The sequence below is a fragment of the Salvelinus alpinus genome, chromosome 30, assembly GCF_045679555.1.
Source record: "Salvelinus alpinus chromosome 30, SLU_Salpinus.1, whole genome shotgun sequence".
Classification (NCBI taxonomy): domain Eukaryota; kingdom Metazoa; phylum Chordata; class Actinopteri; order Salmoniformes; family Salmonidae; genus Salvelinus; species Salvelinus alpinus.
In genome coordinates this window covers 21,463,394-21,485,610 of record NC_092115.1, presented here as the reverse complement: position 1 = coordinate 21,485,610, position 22,217 = coordinate 21,463,394, and the positions used below count along the sequence as shown (strand labels likewise).

The following is a 22,217-nucleotide window of genomic DNA, read 5'->3' as shown; positions in this document are numbered from 1 at the left end:
CTGCAAACAATGGAAGCTAATGAATGTCTGACACTGAGCTTGATTATGACTGCATTCATTACACATGCACATAATTGCCAGTAGTTAAGTGTGCAGATTTATTCAAAGGACAGCTGTCAATTGACAAGGCAGAGAGAATAGCTTTTTTGTTCAATGAGGTTCAAGCACCTGTTGCATTTTGTGATATAGTGTCTGTTTCTGTGTAGGAAAAGCACTGTGTACAGTATTTAGTGCTGTGTTGGGGCCTGAAAGGTGGTCACAGAATTGATTTAATGTACACTCCATACCTATATTCTTCTGTCAATTGTGTTTCATTATGATAGCCAATGGAGCCACTGTGCTGCTACAATTGTTCACAGATGACCTATCATAACGTTAGTATGTATCCTTGGCCCAAAGAACTCTCACTGTCACATCTGTATTGTACATTTGTATCCTCTCTTCTGAAACTAACTTCATAGATGTAAGCAGGGCTTTCCGCTGCTTCTGTGTTTCTAATAGTAGATTGCACAGTAGCAACAATGACCAGTAACACTCCTCCCTCCCTCTCTGTTCTAGAAGGTTGAGGAGGATGACCTGGTGTTGACCCCGGATGGTACCAGGGAGTTCCTGACCTTTGAGATCCCTCTGAGTGACTCCGGGTCGGCGGGGTTAGGGGTCAGCGTCAAGGGCAACCGCTCCAAGGAGAACCACTCTGACCTGGGCATCTTTGTCAAGTCCATCATCAACGGGGGAGCTGCCTGCAAGGTGAGTCATCTCTCACCTTTAATTTGAACTAATGTGCAAGTTTTCATGCTCATACAAGTAATCAATAATATGGTATTTTTGGGGATAATAGAGGCCGATATTGCCACTCCTATTTGCCATATCGTTAATCTAAGCTGACTATGTATGTGCCTGCAGGGAAGCTAAAGTAATTCCCCTACCCAAGAATAGTGAAGCGCCCTTTACTGGCTCAAATAGCCGACCAATCAGCCTGTTACCAACCCGTAGTAAACTTTTGGAAAATATTATGTTTGACCAGATACAGTGCTATTTTACTGTAAAGATATTGCCAAGACACTTTCAGCACACTTATAAGGAAGAATGTTCAACAAGCACGCACTTACTCAAATGACTGATTGGCTGAGAGAAATTGATGATTAAAAGATTGGGGGAGCTGTTTTGTTAGACTTCAGTGCAGCTTTTGACATTATCGGTCATAGTCTGCTGATGGAAAAACTTGTTATGGCTTTACACCCCCTGCTATATTGTAGATAATGAGTTACCTCTCTAACAGAACACAGAGGGTGTTCTTTAATGGAAGCTTCTCCAACAAAATCCAGGTAGAATCAGGAATTCCCCAGGGCCGCTGTCTAGGCCCATTGGGGAAAAAAGTAATCTTTACTAATAACATGTCACTGGCTTTGAGTAAAGCCAGTGTGTCTATGTTTGCGGATGACTCAACACGATACACGTCAGCTACTACAGCGAGTGAAATCACAGCAACACTTAAAGAGTTGCAGTTAGTTTCAGAATGAGAGGCAAGGAATAAGTTAGTCCTAAATATTTCAAATTAAAAGCATTGTATTTGGGACAAATCATTCACTAAACCTCAACAAAATCTTGTAATAAATAATGTGGAAATTGAGGAAGTTGAGGAGAATAAACTGCTTGGAGTAACCCTGGATTGTGAACTGTCATGTTCAAAATATGTTAATACAACAGGGAGAAGTCTGTTCATATTGAAGCGCTGCTCTGCCGCCTTAACAACACTATCATTAAGGCAAGTTCTACAGGCCCTAGTTTTGTCGCACCTGGACTACTGTTCAGTCGCGTGTTCAGGTGCCACAAAGAGGGACCTCGGGAAAATTAAAATTGTCTCAGAACAGGGCAGCACAGCTGTCCCTTAAATGTACTCTGAGATTTAAAATGAATAATATGTATGTACATCTCTCATGGCTCAGTGGAGGAGAGATTGACTTCATCACTACTTGTTTTTATAAGAAGTTTAAACAACTAGCACATAGCTCAGACAGCCATGCATACCCCACAAGACATGCCACCAGTGTCTTCACGGTCCCCAAGTCCAGAACAGTCTATGGGAGGCACACCTTATGGAACAGTGGGTACTGTGAAGAGACACACACACAGGCACATACACATAAGACACTCACTCTACACACACATACACATGTATTTTGTATTGTAGAGTAGTGGCCTGAGGGGACACGCTTAATGTGTTATGAAATGTAATGTCATGTAATATTTGAAATAGTATTAAACTGCCTTAATGTTTCTGGACCCCAGGAAGAGTAGCTGCAGCCTTGGCAGCAGCTAATGGGGATCCTTAATAAATACAAATATACCAGACTAACCATCCTATTAGCATCTTATGTCTAGCAGTTCTGATAGCTGTTCTGTCTAATTTGACAGAGATACAACTTCATTGCTTTTTCTGCTATTCATTATTCTACTGCCAGTACAGTAGCCTGTTTCTGAGCTCTTGCCAACTCCTTATGGAATTAAGTGACCTGGGTGTCACTCGTTGTTTGGTGTGACAAGGAGTTGGCAAGAACACAAACAGATCTGGGACCAGGCTAACATTATAGTGCTAATGCATTGAACAGCCTGATTGTGCATGTTGACTGATTCTCATCCTACGTGTCATATCCTGCGTGAACAGGATGGAAGGCTGCGGGTCAACGACCAGCTGATAGCGGTGAACGGGGAGTCGTTGCTAGGCAAGACCAACCAGGAAGCCATGGAGACGCTAAGGAAGTCCATGTCGGTAGAAGGCAACAAGCGGGGGATGATTCAGCTGATTGTGGCCAGGAGGGTCACTAAACGCAATGAGGTAGGCCTAACCATCGCTTTATTAAAGCTGTGGAGATTATACGACTAACACCAGCCGTGGGCGGGCTCATAGTAATGGCTGGAACAGAATGAATGGAAAGGTGTCAAACGCATAAAAAACATGCATTCCTTTTTATTCCTTTCCAACCATTACTATGAGCCGTCCTCCTCCCACCAGCCTCCACTGACTAACACGCTTGTATGCTGAAATAGGTTTTTTAACCCACAGGGTGTCTGTGTGATGTTAGTCTTGTTGAAGGCTTTGGAGGCAGCGTCTGAGAGCAGTGTGGCTCCATTCTTCTTTCCTCAGTCACTGCCATTGCTAATGTATTGTTTGTTTTTTCACGTTCAATTGTCAAATTAAAGATTCATGTTTTTTTTATGACTGCATTCTGTTTTCTATATGCATTTCTTTAGCAGAAAATGGTTGTAATTTTTATTAATGTACAATATTCCTAAATAAGATAGACCACCTGTCACACTGTCATGATACCTTTTGACATTTTTCAAGACTGGTCTTTTTTTAAGTATATTTTTTTACACTTTTTCAAAAACACTTGATAGTTGTTCAGTTACCATTAACACGCACCCTCCCACATGTAGTTTCCATGTTAAATTCCAAAGCCAGTGACACATTGCCTATTCTGGACTAGAGAGCTATGTTAGGAATATGATGCAAGATCAGCTAGTCGGGTTGGGTCACAGCAGTTCACATGACATGAACTGCATCCCAAAATGGCTCCCTATTTAGTTTCCCAACTCCAGTCCTCCAGTACCCCCAACAGTACACGTTGTTGTAGCCCTGGACAAGCACACCTCATTCAACTTGCCAAATAATCATCAAGCCCTCAATGAGTTGAATCTGGTGTTTTTGTGCCAGGTTAAAACAACAATGTGTGTTGGAGGACTGGAGGTGGGAAACACTGAGGTAGTGAATAGGGTGCAATTTGGGAGACAATTGCCTCCATGTCCCGAGGCATGTTGGGGGAATTAGTGACGACTGGCCATCGAAGTTACACATTACTTTTTTTTTCATTAAAATGTTATGTTGATACACTGCAGACTCGCTCTCTGTCCCTTGCTCGCTCCCTCTCTCTTTCTCTCTACCGCCTTCCCTCTCCACATTTCAATGTCATAATATTGCTGCATGCTCCATCCTGGCTTGATCACTTATCTATTGGAGAGCTGTGTCTACTCTACAACGGTGGATTTGGTTGTTGTAGTGTGTACTGTGTGCCTCTTACTACAGTACATGTCAGACCTGTGATTTCCCATGGTGCAGCTGGTAATTGGAAGCAGAGCGGGGGCTAAGGGCTAAGCCATGCGCTACCGTTAGGTTGCAGGCTGTGCTGTGGAGAAGCCAAGGGTGAGAGCAGAGCAGAGAACACTGGCTATGAGGTACACACACACGGGAAGACTCATCAATATCTGCATCACGGATACAGCTGTGTAGGTGGCTTAGACTAGAGCATTATGGTTCTAGGTGTCTATATAGAAGGATACTTTATTGCTACATTTTTCTTGCAGTCCACTGAATGTGTGATGTATGGAACTCGACCAAGGTCATAGACATTCATGTGGCACAGCTTGATGGAAAGGTTGTACTCCTGTCTCCCATCAACTCACACCATCCCTCTCTTTCTGACTTATCCTCCTAACTTGACCTCTTTAGGGTAATAATCAGTGGCAAACTATTCTGAATCTGAACTGCTATTTCCTCAGTACTAAACCCCCACGCAGGGCTATTCTATTCAGACAAATGCCTAAATCACATTTCTGACCCAATAGAGTTCAGCCTAGCACCAGTTTAATTATAGGATGGACTATGCAATGAGTAGAGCAGTGATTTGTTGACAGGCACACACGTACAAACGATATGCCCTCCACTCTGCAGCCGGTTTCATTAACCATCTCATTTAAAGTAAAGACAGGCTGACTTCCAACAGTCTGTAGGCATTTGGCCTGTAGAAATCATTTTCCAGATCTCCACCCCCAGTCATTTGGTTCTACACCTGTTTTTACTTCTACACCTGTTTTTACTCCTACTTCTACACCTGTTTTTACTCCTACTTCTACACCTGTTTTTACTCCTACTTCTACACCTGTTTTTACTCCTACTTCTACACCTGTTTTTACACCTACTTCTACGCCTGTTTTTACTCCTACTTCTACACCTGTTTTTACACCTACTTCTACGCCTGTTTTTACTCCTACTTCTACGCCTGTTTTTACTCCTACTTCTACGCCTGTTTTTACACCTACTTCTACGCCTGTTTTTACTCCTACACCTACTTCTACGCCTGTTTTTACGCCTACTTCTACGCCTGTTTTTACGCCTACTTCTACGCCTGTTTTTACGCCTACTTCTACGCCTGTTTTTACGCCTACTTCTACGCCTGTTTTTACTTTCATTTTACTGGCTGAGGTAGCAGCCAGGTCTGCTTGGTGAATGTTGAGCAGTTTCTGCATTAAATGAACTGAACCTGTCTGTATCACACCTGTCTCTGTTATCAGCACGTCTATCAAACGTGGGAAATGAAGGCGCTGTGGGTTGATTATTCACTGATGACATTTCCTCTTGTTGTGATGCACATCAGTCTTCATGCTAATAAGTAATTTTCTTCACCTTGAGCCATGAATACAGAAACCGTTGCACTTCTATGGCTGGTTTCCCAAACACATTAAACTAGTCCTGGAGTAGGAAGTTCTTTAAATTAAGAGTCTCTCCACTGAGAATGCTTTTTACACTTGGACTAGGCTTAAAATGTGTCAGGATATCAGCGTGTATAGTTAAAATCAGTGAGACAGGAGATTCTAAGTGCAAACAATGAGGGCATCCTCACCATAGATTCTATTGATTCGATGTAATTTTATGGTCCACACACATTCAACCCCACTTCATCCCCAGCTCCTCAGTCATGTGTGTTTTAAAAGTGTCCAAGGCAGTAAATTACCTATTTGGCCAATAAACAGTGGTGTGTCAGATAGCCCCTTGAGGAAAGTGGCACCTTGCTGCTCTCCTGTGGGGGAAGGTTCTCAGCAGGCATCTTAACAGCTATTGAAAATCCATAGTCATTTATCAAGCTATCCTAACCATGGTCGTGGTGGTGCTGTGGATAATGTTAGCATGAACCTAGCCTGCCTCTACAGGTCTGTCATGTATCTAGCTAGCCTAGCTGTGGTGGTGCTGGGGCTATGTAGCATGAACCTAGCCTGCCTTTACAGGTCTGTCATTTATCTAGCTAGCCTAGCTGTGGTGGTGCTGGGGCTATATAGCATGAACCTAGCCTGTCTCTACAGGTCTGTCATTTATCTAGCTAGCCTAGCTGTGGTGGTGCTGGGGCTATGTAGCATCAGACTTGCCTGTGTCTACCGGTCCCTCACAGACGGGGTGATGGATTATCTCTAGGTTTAGCTGTAATCGCTGCTGCAATCCCACAGTGAGTGAAATAGCCATAATGGGGTTGTGGCTTTGAGCTAGAATGACAAAACACGAGCTCAAATATAAAGATTTAATCCAAATGTACTTAAGGGAGAATTTCTGTCTCATACTACACATTTCCAATATAATGAGGATTCCTTCATCCAATGTATTGATTGTGCCGGTCTTCCCAATGCCTCTGTATGTGTAGCTGGAGGCCTCTGGGAGCCCCCTGGGACCGGAGCAGACCCTCAACTCCACCCTGCTGGACGACCGGGAGCGTCGTATCTCCCACTCCCTGTACGGAGGCATAGAGGGCCTGGACGACAACCTGATGCCACGGCAGACCCTAATGGGCCGAATGATGGGTGAGTCAGGTCCCCCCAATAGCTTCTCACAGCCTTACTGCTGGGTTAGCACCAGATCTTCTCACAGCCTTACTGCTGGGTTAGCACCAGATCTTCTCACAGCCTTACTGCTGGGTTACCGCCAGCTCTTCTCACAGCCTCACTGCTGGGTTAGCACCAGATCTTCTCACAGCCTCACTGCTGGGTTAGCACCAGATCTTCTCACAGCCTTACTGCTGGGTTAGCACCAGATCTTCTCACAGCCTCACTGCTGGGTTAGCACCAGATCTTCTCACAGCCTTACTGCTGGGTTAGCACCAGATTTTCTCACAGCCTTACTGCTGGGTTACCGCCAGCTCTTCTCACAGCCTTACTGCTGGGTTACCGCCAGCTCTTCTCACAGCCTCACTGCTGGGTTAGCGCCAGATCTTCTCACAGCCTCACTGCTGGGTTAGCACCAGATCTTCTCACAGCCTTACTGCTGGGTTAGCACCAGATCTTCTCACAGCCTTAGTGCTGGGTTAGCACCAGATCTTCTCACAGCCTTACTGCTGGGTTAGCACCAGATCTTCTCACAGCCTCACTGCTGGGTTAGCACCAGATTTTCTCACAGCCTCACTGCTGGGTTAGCGGCAGCTCTTCTCACAGCCTCACTGCTGGGTTAGCGCCAGATCTTCTCACAGCCTCACTGCTGGGTTAGCGCCAGATCTTCTCACAGCCTTACTGCTGGGTTAACGCCAGCTCTTGTCATTCACACATCACACTCTACAAACTGTTAACTAACAGGGTTGATAAGAGCCAATTTACACCTGAGCCAAGCTGAGATGCTGTGTTACTTTAAAGAAAGCCCTATTAATTCAAACAGAACTAATAGGACACAATTTGATTATTCATATGGCTAAAAAAGTATTCACTTCTAACCATGGATAATATTAGAAGGCAATTCCACGGTAACTGACATTGACTCAGATCTTTGACTTTAAAATGTATGTCAAACAAAAAACAATGATTCCAAAGTTAAACAAACCATACAGCTCTGTGCACAAGGACTACTTTGAACAATTTCCATCGAAAATTGCAACGTTTGCAAACAGAATGGCGGTTTGTACTGTTTGTGCCTTCATTCTGTTACCAAACTGGGTTAGACTGGAATAGGTGCAGCACTATCTTCTGTTGTAACATCTGGCCTAGCGGTTGGTTGGCTGGCTGGTATCTAAAACCTGTGATTGATTGAATCTCTGTGGCGCAGTTGTGACTGAACCATTTAAAAGCTGTCCTCCCGTCAAACTGCCTGCCGTCCTGTCCGTCTGTCAGCCCAAGGCCATCACACACACACACACAGTACGGACACACACAGTATGGTTACACAAACAGTACTGTGCCTCTCTTTCAGGGTCAGCCTGAGGAGCTGACAGAACAGGCAGACTCCAAACAGAGAGCTCAGGGATTCACAGAGCACACACACCACTGAATCAATCAGAAGGTCTGCACTACACCATACAAGGGCCCTGAGCTGTAAATTCTGACCTTTTCTCGTACATTTTCCGAGACATTAAGATCCACTGAAAGTTGAACTCACAGCACAGTCAGTTACTCCATTTCCTGTGTTGGCAAACCAGGTGGTCGCAGATAATTGAATCTACTGTAAACACACACATTGCGGGCCGCAGGGGAATGTACTACTTTCTCTATTGGAGTAGCCCTAAACTCATTTTCTTAAAGGAAAGGTTCACCCATTTTGAATGTTATATATTGTTTCAGTGCATTTCTGAGTGATGTACTATCAATTTCCTGGGTAATTCAATGTTTTCATGTGTATCTGAGTTGTTGGCCTTCAAGCAGGGAGAAATCCGTCCTGTATGACGTAGCACTGTGATAGTCGCTCTCACTATACTGGAAGTTAATAGGAATACGACTTTTAGATCGCAAAAACGTCTATCATAGATTTCAATACTGACTGATGTCATAACTCGGGAGGATGTCTTCTGTCGAATGAGCTATTGATCATATTTTTTGCAATATTTGTCTAAAATTTTTCCCGTTTTGTCTGCCTCTTTAGTCCAGGATGCATTGCATGGTGCCGATGCCAGAGATATTATAGAAAAGAGATAGGAATCCAATGAATAAAGGAACCTATAACGCTCCACCCAGTAGACTGTCAACGAATTGTGTTCACGTTGTCATGCTGCGTCACGTGGTTGCTACGCTAATCGTTACTCAATCCCTTCTCAAAGTCAGTGTATATGTCAAGAAACGTGCCTATTTTCCTTGGAAGTACGTAATGTCATGATAGCAAGTTAATTATCTCACATCTTGGAAAAGATTTGTAATGTTTTACTTCTTGTTGATGAAATTTGTGCTAATGTTGTGTCTTTGAGCTAGTGCTCAATAGACTCCCATTCACTCCTTGAAGGAGAGTGCTCCTTGTACCAGAATCATCCAGAATGCACCGTGCAGCTCATTGACGTAGCATGGGCAGCATTTCCCATCTCCTCAAAAGTATAGATTTTCATCTCTGTTGTGTGCCTTAGAAAAGCACATGTTTTACTTTGACTTTGATTCATAGCGATGCTTATTTAGCTAAGCTTATTTCTCCATGTGTCTTGGCAGGCCTAGAGTTAGGAATTGCCAGTGAGGCTTTGTGTCAATGTCATATTGAAAGTGGTTGGAATAGAGTTAAAGCCCTTTATAAGCCAGTATTTGATTCACTGGCGTTGTTTAACAGAGATGGGATGAAGGACGATGTTTGTCTCAAATGGTACCTTATTCCCCCCAGTAGTTCAGTAGTAGTCTATGGGCCAGGAGAGACTGTGCTGCGTTCAGATTAGTCAGACCAGGCAGCAGGAATACGTGTGGACTAGCTAGTTTTAAAAAAACAATGCGTCCAAAATTCTAAACTGAATAAATACATATCATTTTGTACCTCAACACTTCTAAGCTCGACTTGATGATATTGCTAAATATATCCTGAGAATACAATGGGAAAATGAGTTAGTTGTATTGTTTTAGTTAAGACTTAACACCCGGTTTGGCTTCGCCTGATTTCTCTGATCATTTTCCCATTGTTGTGCAGGCCTACCCCACTGCTATGACAATTAGAGGATTAGAGATTTCTTAAGTAAATTATTCTCATCTTTAGGCAACGGCTCGTTCTTCAAGAAGTGGACCAAAGGCAATTTCCCTGCGTATGCTAATTATGCAGATGGACTTGGACAGTAGCAAAATAAAACCCTCCTTTTCCTGCATCCCTCGCCCAATTATTCTCACCTCCCGACTCTATCTCCCATTTAATCTGGCCTGGCATTCCTCTCAGCTATTAAATCCTGCTCCTCTTCAGTATTCACCGGCATGTTGCCACATAAAGTATCTGATAATTGCTTTTACTGAAGACGAGACAATTCTGTAAAGACGCTGCAGCTTTTGTTCCTTTGTCGCAATGTCTATTTTTATTAGGGCTACTGTAAACTGTAATGAAAGTGTAATAAATAAATCCCACCGAGTCAGGTGCTTTGAGTTCTGCTCACCATTGTTGGTAAAATAGTGACCTTGGATTGGTCTACAAAAAAATAAGTACGTCTCAAACGCCACCCTATTCTCGATATAGTGCACTACTTTTGACCAGGGCCCATAGGGTAGTAGTGTACTATAAAGGGAATGGGGTGCCATTTGGGACTCATAATAATAACATTCTTACGTATGGATGGATGCCTGCCCAAAAAGTTGATTGCTTCTAGAAAAAAGCATGAACAGAAGTAGATTTATTCATTGGTCTACTCGGTGCCTGCCACCTTCATTCCTACTCACCTACAGTCGCATTTCATTACAGAGCCATTGAGCCTTGTCAACTAATCAGCAAGCCCTTGACTAGGTGAATGAGCTAGTTCAGGGCTACAACAAAGTTGTGGAACGTCTGGGGGTCCGCGAGGAGAACGTCTGGGGGTCCGCGAGAACGTCTGGGGGTCCACGAGGAGCGGTTTTAGACCCACTGCCTTAGAAGACCAATGTACACTGCTTTAGGGCTCACGCACACCAGAGTTCCCCGAAAAGACACACACACACACACACACAGCAGGGATAGAGACGACAGGAACAACAACACTCTGAATTTACGCAAGCATGCACAAACACACACACAGTCCCTCTGCTCTATTTACATTGTAGTCATTTAGCAGACTCTCTTATCCAGAGGGACTTACAGGAGCAATTAGGTTTCAGTGCCTTGCTCAAGGGCACATCGACAGATTTTTCACGTAGTATGATCGGGGATTCAAACCAGCGACCTTTTGGTTGCTATTGAGACTGGTCAGTCTATGAACTTTCAGCACACCACGGTTCATCAATCCAGCCATGCTAGCTGGCCGGGCAGTGTGGAACTGTGGTTATATTTAGTACCACACAGATTCTCAGTGTGAAAGGATATGGGTAACAAACACTAACCCTGGCGCAAGGCCTCACGTCCTGGGTGGAAAGTCCTGTTTTCCTGCCATGAGACCCAAACAGATTCCTAACACAAACTTTTCTCTCCGTCATTGTGGAGTGCTATTATACAGCATAGAAACCACCCTTCTTCAGATGCTCAGTTACCCCCAAAGACAGGATAGCGTCATGCATTGCATAGCAATGTGTTTTTAAATCCCTCTATTGGACACAAAGAAAGGGGAAGGTTTTTTGACTTGCTCGGTGAGCGTGCCAAAGTCAATAGTTTTCTGTTTTTCACAATGCCACAGCTTGCATTAAGCACACTATAATGACACTTGACAATGTCATGCCAGATGCTGCCAAACACAGCATGGTGATTTAAATTGGAACTGATTGAGAATTTCACTCTGGGTCTGCTTTTAAATTAAAGCATGTATTGTGGTAAATTAGTTATGTGTTATATCAAAGGATCAAATGTCCAATGAATATTAAATGAGAGGATAGCGTCGTTTAAATGTGTTTATTGTGTAATGTATATCAAAGCCTTCTCCAATCATGCTCCTCCGTTTTGTCCTACAGGTAACTACCAGCTCTCCCCTACAGTCAACATGCCCCAGGACGACACAGTCATCATCGAAGACGATAGGCTGCCTGTACTTCCTACCCACCTCTCTGACCAATCGTCTTCCAGCTCCCATGACGACGTGGGGTTCCATGTGGAGGTCCCTCCCCCCTGGGCCAAAGAGATTCAAATTCAGAATGAGAGGTGAGAGGACAAAGTCCCAAATGGCTCCCTACATAGTGGCCTATGGTCCTTGGTCAAAAGTAGTGCACTACGTAGGGAGAAGGGTGCCATTTGGGACGTATTTCAGCACTGGCTCATTACCTTCTGTTACCTCAGTCAAACACACGACACACATCTAATCTCCACGAACACCGCAGAGGGTTTCTGTGTTTATCAGCTGTTAGTGTGTCACGCTTAACATTTGTTTTGATAATTGGGACCATGTTTTGCTAAGGTTTCGCAATGGAATCCTAGTATTATTTCAGTTGTAGCAATTTAGACCTAGTACTGTGTGTTCAAAAGATTCCACTGTTTCTTTCTACGCTGAAATACACTGTAGGTATATCTTTTCTTTATACTGTATGTTGAAACATAAGGTCAATGTGTCTCCTATGTTTGCTGAATCATCTGATTTTTTAAGGAAACTCAGGCACACCTACCTGCTGCCCACTTAATTGGGACTGCATCCCAAATGACACCCTTTTCCCTATATAGTGCACTACTGCCCAATGACCCTGGTCAAAAGTAGTCCTGTAAATACGAATAGGGTGTCATTTGCGTAGTAGCCTGGACGTGAAGGGCTTTTGCCACGATGTGATGAGGAGGCCCAGTCAGTCCCCATCAGTGGGGCTGGGCTGTTCTGAGTGGGTGGTGATTGTAACTGGGCCAGCCCAGTCAAATTAGTCTCTGCTGTAATCAGTTGCTCCTCAGGTATGGTCCTGACTCGAGGAGCTGCAGTGGCTTGATTTGATGATGGGAAGACATTGATGCTGACTGTTTAATTTGCACTAGAATTATCTCATCCTGTCCTTCTCTTTCTCTCTATCCTTTCTCTCTCTCTTTCTCTATCCTTTATCCTCTCCCACACCTTCACTTACTCTCACTCTTTGTCTGTCTTTGTCTCCATCACTGCCTTCCTTCCCTCTCCTCCTGTAGCCCTCTGAGCCCTGATGACACCGACCCAGACGGAGCCTTTCAGAGGGAGGGCTTCGGCAGACAGAGCATGTCCGAGAAACGGACAAAGCAGTTTGGAGATGCCAGTCAGCTGGAGATCATCAAGACACGCAAGTCCAAGAGCATGGATCTAGGTACTAACCCAAACAACCACCCATGACCCTTTCCTCCCTCTCATTGACACCCTATAGGTCAGCCCCTCCTGGAACCAATGGCACAATGTTTTAGGTCGGTTTACCAGAGAGATTCATCCCTAGTCCTCTGTGTCTGTGAAACCAGCCTTCTGAATGGTTAGGAATACCCAAATTAGGCACATACATTACATGACCAAAAGTATGTGGACACCTGTTCGTTGAACATCTCATTCCAAAATCATGGGCATTAATATGGAGTTATTCACCCCTTTGCTGCTATAACAGCCTCCACTCTTCTGGAAAGGCTTTCCACTAGATGTTGGAACATTGCTGCGTGGACTTGCTTCCATTCAGCCACAAAAGCATTATTGCGGTCAGGCACTGATGTTGGGCGATTTGGCCTGGCTCTCAGTTGGTGTTCCAATTCATCACAAAGGTGTTCGAGGGGGTTGAGGTCAGGGCTCTGTACAGGCCAGTCAAGTTCTTCTACACTAAATATGACAAACCGTTTCTGTATGGACCTCGCTTTGTGCACGGAGGCATTGTCATGCTGAAACAGGAAAGGGCCTTCCCCAAACTGCTGTAAGCACAGAATCGTCTAGAATGTCATTGTATGCTGTAGCGTTCAGATTTCCCTTCACTGGAACTAAGGGGCCTAACCCGAACTATGAAATATAGCCACAAACCATTATTCCTTCTCCACCAAACGTTAGTTGGCACTATGCATTGGGGCAGGTAGTATTCTCCTGGCATCCGCCAAACCCTTCTGGCAGATGGTGAAGCGCGATTCATCACTCCAGTTCAATGGCGGGGAACTTTACACCACTCCAGCAGATGCTTGGCATTGCGCATGGTGATCTTAGGCTTGTGTGCGGCTGCTCAGCCATGAAAACCCATTTCATGAAGCTCCCAACAAACAGTTATTGTGCTGACGTTGTTTCCAGAGGCAGTTTGGAACTCGGTAGTGAGTGTCGCATCAAGAGGACAGACGATTTTTACGCTCTACGTGCAGCAGTCCTGTTCTGTGAGCGTGTGTGGCCTACCACTTCGACTGAGCTGTTGTTGCTCCTAGACGTTTCCACTTCACAATAACAGCACTTACAGTTAACCCGGGGCAGCTCTAGCAGGGCAGAAATGTTACATACTGACTTGTAGGAAAAGTATCATCCTATGACGGTACCATGTTGAATGTCACTGAGCTCTTCAATAAGACATTGGCAGTAGAATGGCCTGTCTATGGAGATTGCTTGGCTCTGTGCTCGATTTTTAATGGCTGTGGCGTAAATTGCAGAATCCACTAATTTGAAGGGGTGTCCACGTACTTTTGTATATTTACTGTAAATACAGTGCCTTCGGGAAGTATTCAGACTTTTCCCACATTGTTACGTTACAGCCTTATTGTAAAATAAATTAAATAAATAAAAATCCTCAACAATCTACACACAATACCCCATAATGATAAGTGAAAACAGGGTTTTAGACATTTTTGCAAATTTATAAAAACAGAAATACCTTATTTACATAAGCATTCAGACCCTTTACTATGAGAAACAAAATTGAGGCAGGTGCATCCTGTTTCCATTGATAATCCTTGATGTTTCTACAACTTTATTGGAGTCTACCTGTGGTAAATTAAATTGTGGCCTCCATCATTCTTAAATGGAAGAAGTTTGGAACCACCAAGACTCTTCCTAGAGCTGGCCGCCTGGCCAAACTGAGCAATCGGGGGAGAAGGGCCTTGGTCAGGGAGGTGACCAAGAAAACCCGACGGTCACTCTGATAGAGCTCTAGAGTTACTCTGTGGAGAACCATCTCTGTAGCACTCCACTAAGGCCTTTATGGTAGAGTGGCCAGACGGAAGCCACTCCTCAGTAAAAGGCACATGACAGCCCGCTTGGAGTTTGCCAAAAGGCACCTAAAGATTCTCAGACCATGAGAAACAAGAGTCTCTGGTTTGATGAAACCAAGATTGAACTCTTTGGCCTGAATGGCAAGCATCACGTCTGGAGGAAACCTGGCACCATCCTTACGGTGAAGCATGGTGGTGGCAGCATCATGCTGTGAGGATGTCTTTCAGCGGCAGGGACTGGGAGACTCAGGATCGAGGCAAAGATGAACGGAGCAAAGTACAGAGAAATCCTTGAAGAAAACCTGCTCCAGAGCACTCAGGACCTCAGACTGGGGCCAAGGTACACTTTCCAACAGGACAACGACCCTAAGCACACAGCCAAGACACCACAGAATTGGCTTCGGGACAAGTCTCTGAATGTCCTTGAGTGGCCCAGGCAGAGCCTGGACTTAATACCGATCGAACATCTCTGGAGACCTGAAAATAGCTGTGCAGTGACGCTCCCCATCCAACCTGATCAATCTTGAGAGGATCTGCAGAGAAGAATGGGAGAAACTCCCCAAATACAGGTGCGCCAAGCTTGTAGTGTCATACCCAAGAAGACTCGAGGCTGTAATCGCTGCCATAGGTGCTTCAACAAGGTATTGAGTAAAGGGTCTAAATAATTATGTAAATGTCATATTTTAGTTTCTAATGACAATGCAAAAAACTGTTTTTCCTTTGTCATTATGGGGTATTGTGTGTAGACTGAAGGAAAAATTACATTACATTTTAGCATAATGCTTTAACGTAACAAAATGTGGAAATAGTCAAGTGTTCTGAAAACTTTACAAAGACACTACATACCCACTCATTGTTAATTGCATCTGTAAGACTTGTATTGCACACCCTGATATTTGTGATATTTTCTAGTCTATGTAATCCAAGTGTGACGCATTTCTGTCTTTTTTATGTGACATCAAACAGGCTGATACACTGTGTCTGCCACACCTCAGAATAAGGTTTCAGCTCACTTCAGATGACATTAAACCATCCTGATCGCTTTGGCTGACAGTCTTCCCCCTCACCCACACTATGTCTGCGTCCCAAATGGCACCCTGTTATATGTGTGTGTGTGGTGCACTACTTTTGACCAGTAATGCCCTATCAAGAGAATAGGGTGCCATTTGGGACACAGCCTATATCTATTCTGCTTCTGATCCCCACTGAATTATTGTAGTCCTGCACTGTTTATATCACAATAGCTCTGATTGCTATCCTAAACCCCTCCATTTCCCTGTCTTTCTGTCTCAGTGTCTCGCATGGTGTCTGATTACCCTTGAAGTTGCCCAAAGATGTACGCACTGTACAGTAACATTGCTGGAATGTTTGCATGTGGAATGTGCTCACTAACAAATCCTAAATGTTTATTGCCCCCCTTTAACAGTAGCCGACGAGATTAACCTCACCCCTCGCAAAGAGAACACGCCAGGTAAGGAGTGACACGTCACGGAGGGAGAACGGACACCTCATCCAGTCCAGTTGCTACCCACATTCCATCCTGCAAATCCAGACCTGCTTTAGAATCTACCACCTCACTATGAGAAGAGAATAGAATACAAAGAACCTTGAGACAGTTTGAGGTCATTGCGGTGGAATTGTGGGTGGGTGAATATGGACTTGGCAGTGATTTTTCTTAAGACACGGTAGCACTGCTAATTGTTCTGTGGATGGGAATGTGAGGAGGGCGAGAGACCGAGAGAGCGCGATAGATTGAGAGAGAGAAAGAGAACGCTCTGTCCTTGGCTGGGCTACAAACTGACAGCAAGTCATCCGTCATTGTCAGCTGTGTGTTTTTACAGCCACCTCTAAATAGAAGTTCCTTCGAAGGATGGGATTTAGCTGAATGGCACAGTGAAAGCAGGGGAGAGAATTGGGTTTAGCAGAATGTACGCCACAGTGAAGCAGGAAAAAGGAAGGGAACCATCAGGAAATAGAAGCAGTCTGGTAGAACTACTGTACACATGAACGAGACTAAATATATCATTAATTGTTTTCTCCAAACATTGTCTGAGCAGTCACTTGCAAGAGAAATACCTGGTTTGCGTCCAAAATGGCACCCTATTCCTATTTAGTGCACTGCTTTTGACCAGAGCCCTATGAGTCCTATATGAGTCCTATTTCGGGAATAGGGTTCCATTTGGGAAGCTGCCCCACGCTTCAATGTGGGTGGCCGTGGATATTGTGGCTGCTTGGCTGGGAGTGAGAAGTGGAGCGAAGGAGGAAGGCGGAAAATTGAATACATTGCAGCCTGAACAAGCAGGGCTGGTGCCTATTCATTTTCATCAGGCTGTCCTGTCCTCTTAACGTCTCACTGAAGCAGCGGCTGATGGGCTTTCATGCATCAAACCACATTCATTTGGTTTTAGCGTTCAGTCAGCAGCCGCACCGCACGCCTCCCAGTCACACCTCGGTGGTAGTCTTAAAAATGACATGAATTCAGACCTCTGACAGACGGCGTGAGTCAAGAACATCAGCCAGCGGTTTGTTTGAGATGGAGCTATTGGAGTTTCAGATAGTCTGACCTGGCAACCTCCAGCCTTCTACATATCTGTACTAGGCATATTTATACAGACTGCCACCCTATTCAAACTGAAGATAACACGGGTCGTATAGAGATCGGTGGTGCTCCCTTATGATAATAAATACAGGTATCAATCACCCTGCAGTCAGGAGGAATGTCAAACAGGGAATACCCTGGAATAGTTCCAAATAGCACCCTAAACCTTATATAGTGCACTACTTTTGACCAGGGCCCATGGAACTCAATGGAAGTAGTGCACTATGTAGGGAATAGGGTGCCATTTGAGATGCAATCCCTGTGTGGCTATAGGACCCACTGGAGTTGCACGTATAGGCACGTAATTGACTGGAAACGTCTTGGAAAGTTTGAAGGAATGACTGTTGCTATTGGCCATTAGGGAGCTGTATAACAGTGGGCAAACACCTCTGCATTGCCCTCTACTAACCTAGTGGACAAACATGTGGATACAGTCTGTGTCAAAAATGTCCTATAGCCAATCAGTGGAGGAGTGTGGCCCTCTGGCCCAGGCTATTGTGTCCCACCTCTCATAGGCTACGTCTATTCCCTATAGTGCACTACTTTTGACCAGAACTCAATGGGACGTCACTCCCTCTCCCAGGCTGTCACTGTGATCATTTTCCCAGGATTTGGGATTTGTTTTGGGCCTGCTAAATGGACCATGCCTCATTGCTGCTTTAGCTCGGAGTGAATGTGTAGATTAAAGGAGGAGAGTGTAGCACTGAAACGCTTAAGAAAATAGCCTGAAATCTATTAGCCTATAATAACAGTTATTAGGGTGAAATTACATTTCCACAAATTAAATTGTAAGTGGGTGGTTATCGTGCAATGTATTTTTCCAATGAACAAAAATCGTGTTTTTCAAATATTTAGTGGATGTAGTCTTGAACTGGAGGCCAGAAACAACAGGATTGCGTCCCAAATGGCACCCTATTCCCTATAGAAAGCACTACTAGTATTAGCTACCCGGGCCTCTTGTTTACCCAGTTCCAGTAGCTCTGCTACAGTATACTCTGTGGATTAGAGGGCTGTAGAGTCAGCTGGGCTGTTCCCCTGAGGTAATCCATCCCACTCTCTGGTTGCAATGCACATAGCACCCTATTCTGTGTATAGTGTACTACTTTTATAAGGGCCCTGGTCAAAAGTAATGCACTACATAGGGAATAGGGTGCCATTTGAGACGCATCCTCTCTACACCTCCATACCACTCTACATTTTATTTATCTACAATACCCCCTCAACCTGTGAGTGATGGACAAGAGATGTACTGTACACCTACAGGGGTACTCAACTCTTACCCTACGAGGTCCGAAGCCTGCTGGTTTTCTGTTCTACCTGATAATTAATTGCACCCACTTGGTGTCCCAGGTCTAAATCAGTCCCTGATTAGAGAGGAAAAATATAAAAAAGCTTTAAGGTCCAGATTTGCATTTGTGGTACTTACTCTTATCTAGGCTTTAGCCAAAACACTATCATTTGTAAAAGTGTATCCACTTTCTTCTCAATGCAACACAACCCGTTTTGGTTACATGTTACAGTGTGAGCTCCATCCAAGTTTTCATTTCAACTCACTGGTAGTCAAGTAAAATAACAAGGTGCTTTAGTTGAACACAGCCCTGCATAAAAAAAATACAAAATATCCTTTAGTTCCCTCACAGCTTAATCAAATAAGTAAGTTTGGATACTGTTGCTCCTCCCTAGGGTCTTCCACCAGGGACGTGGGTCCTTTCTTAGGCCTCAAGAAGTCCAGCTCTCTAGAGAGTTTACAGACAGCCGTTGCCGAGGTAACGCTGAATGGTGACATGCCCTTCCACAGGCCACGCCCACGCATCATCAGGGGGCGGGGCTGCAATGAGAGCTTCCGGGCTGCCATCGACAAGTCATACGACAGGCCAGCCGCTACAGAGGATGACGATGAGGACATGGAGACATGTAAGAGACTTCTGTTGGACAAATCTCCATAAGATAGACTTCTGTTGGACATACACTGCCGTTCAAAAGTTTGGGGTCACTTAGAAAAGTCATTGTTTTTGAAAAAAACGAAACATTTTGTCCATTAAAATAACATCAAATTGATCAGAAATACAGTGTAGACATTGTTAATGTTGTAAATTACTATTGTAGCTAGAAACGGCAGATTTTTTATGGAGTATCTACATAGGCGTACAGAAGCCCATTATCAGCAACCATCACTCCTGTGTTCCAATGGCACATTGGATTAGCTAATCCAAGTTTATAATTTTAAAAGGCTAATTGATCATTAGAAAACCCTTTTGCAATTATGTTAGCACAGCTGAAAACTGTTGTTCTGATTAAAGAAGCAATAAAACTGGCCTTCTTTAGACTAGTTGAATATCTGGAGCATCAGCATTTGTGGGTTTCGATTACAGGCTTAAAATGGTCAGAAACAAAGGCTTTCTTCTGAAACTCATCAGTCTATTCTTGTTCTGAGAAATGAAGGCTATTCCATGCGAGAAGTTGCCAAGAAACTGAAGATCTCGTACAACGCTGTGTACTACTCCTTTCACAGAACAGCGCAAACTGTCTCTAACCAGAATAGAAAGAGGAGTGGGAGGCCACGGTGCACAACTGAGCAAGAGGACAAGTACATTAGTGTCAAGTTTGAGAAACAGATGCCTCAAGTTCTCAACGGGCAGCTTCATTAAATTGTACCCGCAAAACACCAGTCTCTTCAACAGTGAAGAGATGCTGGCCTTCTAGATCTTCAGTTTCTTGGCAATTTCTCGCATGGAACAGCCTTAATTTCTCAGAACAATAATAGACTGATGAGTTTCCGAAGATAGGTGTTTGTTTCTGGCCATTTTAAGCCTGTAATCGAACCCACAAATGCTGATGCTCCAGATACTCAACTCTAAAGAAGGACTGTTTTATTGCTTCTTTTAAAAGAACAACAGTTTTCAGCTGTGCTAACATAATTGCAAAAGGGTTTATTAATGATCAATTAGCCTTTTAAAATGATTAAATTGGATTAGGTAAGACAATGTGCCATTGGCACACAGGAATGATGGTTGCTGATAATGGGCCTCTGTACCGTTATGGTGATATTCCATATAAAATCAGCTTCCAGCTACAATAGTCATTTATGACATTAACAATGTCTACACTGTATTTCTGATCAATTTGATGTTATTTTAATGGACAAATAATGTGCTTTTCTTTCAAAAACAAGGACATTTCTACGTGACCCCAAACTTTTGAACGGTAGTGTACCTCCGTAAGATAGACATCTATTGGACAGATCTTAGTTCAGGAGACATGTAAGGTATAATTATATTGGATAGAAATATTAGCTAACCAAAAGCCAAATACTTTCACCCATACTCTATCTTCCATTGATATCTACACACAATTAATGCTAAAGTTCAGGTTACCGGTGTGTATTAAAAGTAAGGATTCAAGATCAAAGATTCAAAGACATTTCTTCTTTAAAGATTCCGGCAATATAAAACGTTCTGTTACTATCTGTCCAGTGGAGGAGGACACCGAGGAGAGCTCTCGGTCCGGGCGCGACTCTGTGTCCACCGTGGCAGATCTGACGCCACTGCCTAACACCGAGAGACCGCTGGTCAACGGCAACCGCACCAATGAAGACGAGAAGGACAAGGGAGGGACTGACAAAAGGAAACAGAAGGACAAAGAGAAGGACAGCAAGAACAAGGCTAAAAAAGGCATGCTGAAAGGCCTGGGAGACATGTTCAGGTAGGACACGTACACACACATACACACTGTCCATCCTCCTCTACCAGTCTTTTACCCACCATTTATAAGTGGGTCATGCCTTTCATCTGATTGTCTGAGATGGTCTCTGAGATGCCAATGATGCATACATTATATATTCCTAGTGGTTTTGGCAGAGGTTATATCCCAAATAGCACCCTATTCGCTATATATAGTGCACTACCTATTTAGTAAAAGTAGTGTACTAAAGTGGTTCTGACAGAGAATGCCGATAGTGTAAAATAATAAGGAGCTCCTGTCAGACATGCAGATCAGATGTGTTTGGCCTAAAGGTTTCTGGAAGCTTGAATAGTTTGGCTGCTATAATTGCAGGGAACTTTAGAATCATTATTGACCTGAGCACTGTCAGTAGTTACACACACAAACACACACACTTTAATCAAGCCCAGATGAAATATTTGAAATTACTTTGAATACTTTTTAAACCCAGGTCTGGTTGGAGTGTGTTGCTAGTCGCTCTCTAAACAGAGACACCAGACAGAGGCTAGTCGGTGCTGACCCTCTCAGTTCTCTGGGCTCCACGCACACGCACACACACACACACACACACACACACACACACACACACACACACACACACACACACACTGCAGCCCAATCAAAGCCTCATTACCATCAGACCACAGCATCCTCCCTCTCCTACTCTACACCAATCAACAGTTGGACTCAAAGCAACACCCAATCTGCTCGCTTTGCAGCCTCCTCAAAATGGCCACTGACCAGACACACACACACACACACACACACGCGGCATTGTCAGTACGGTTGGTTTTTCAATGCTACGGTGTAGTAAAATGAAGAACTGTAGTACTGTAACTCATGAAAGGTTTCGAGCTGTGCTGTAGTCAGTGAGACTGTCAAGCCAGACCTTATCACATCAAGATGAATTTGAAATGCGTCTGTTACGTGATTGCAATGCATCCTGTCTGTCCATCTCATATCTCTGTCGTTTGATGTTAAACTGCCGTGGCTCATCGTTATCTTCTCATGGACATTCTTTATCTGAGGAAATAACTTGACCGCAAATATATAAAGCAATGCAGTCTCTCCCTTTCTCTATCTTTCTCTCGCTCTCTTTCTCTGTTGAGGCTTTTTCTCAGAACCGTTGAACTTGAAGTCTCAAGTCGCCTGCTT

General features: G+C 44.0%; 1 protein-coding gene across 7 annotated transcripts in view; it reads left to right on the top strand.

Moving 5' to 3' along the window:
- Nucleotides 1-22,217, top strand: part of LOC139559760 (partitioning defective 3 homolog) — a 231,359-nt gene that overhangs the window by 142,273 nt on the left and 66,869 nt on the right. For 4 of the 7 annotated variants that reach the window (XM_071376099.1, XM_071376094.1, XM_071376093.1 and 1 more), the window contains 8 exons: nucleotides 559-747; nucleotides 2,666-2,836; nucleotides 6,468-6,624; nucleotides 11,602-11,788; nucleotides 12,743-12,894; nucleotides 16,170-16,214; nucleotides 19,026-19,256; nucleotides 20,816-21,044. In XM_071376099.1, coding sequence (XP_071232200.1) covers nucleotides 559-747; nucleotides 2,666-2,836; nucleotides 6,468-6,624; nucleotides 11,602-11,788; nucleotides 12,743-12,894; nucleotides 16,170-16,214; nucleotides 19,026-19,256; nucleotides 20,816-21,044 — 1,361 coding nt within the window. The remainder of the gene's footprint in view (nucleotides 1-558; nucleotides 748-2,665; nucleotides 2,837-6,467; nucleotides 6,625-11,601; nucleotides 11,789-12,742; nucleotides 12,895-16,169; nucleotides 16,215-19,025; nucleotides 19,257-20,815; nucleotides 21,045-22,217) is intronic. The other 3 variants (XM_071376095.1, XM_071376100.1, XM_071376098.1) reach the window with 2 other exon arrangements.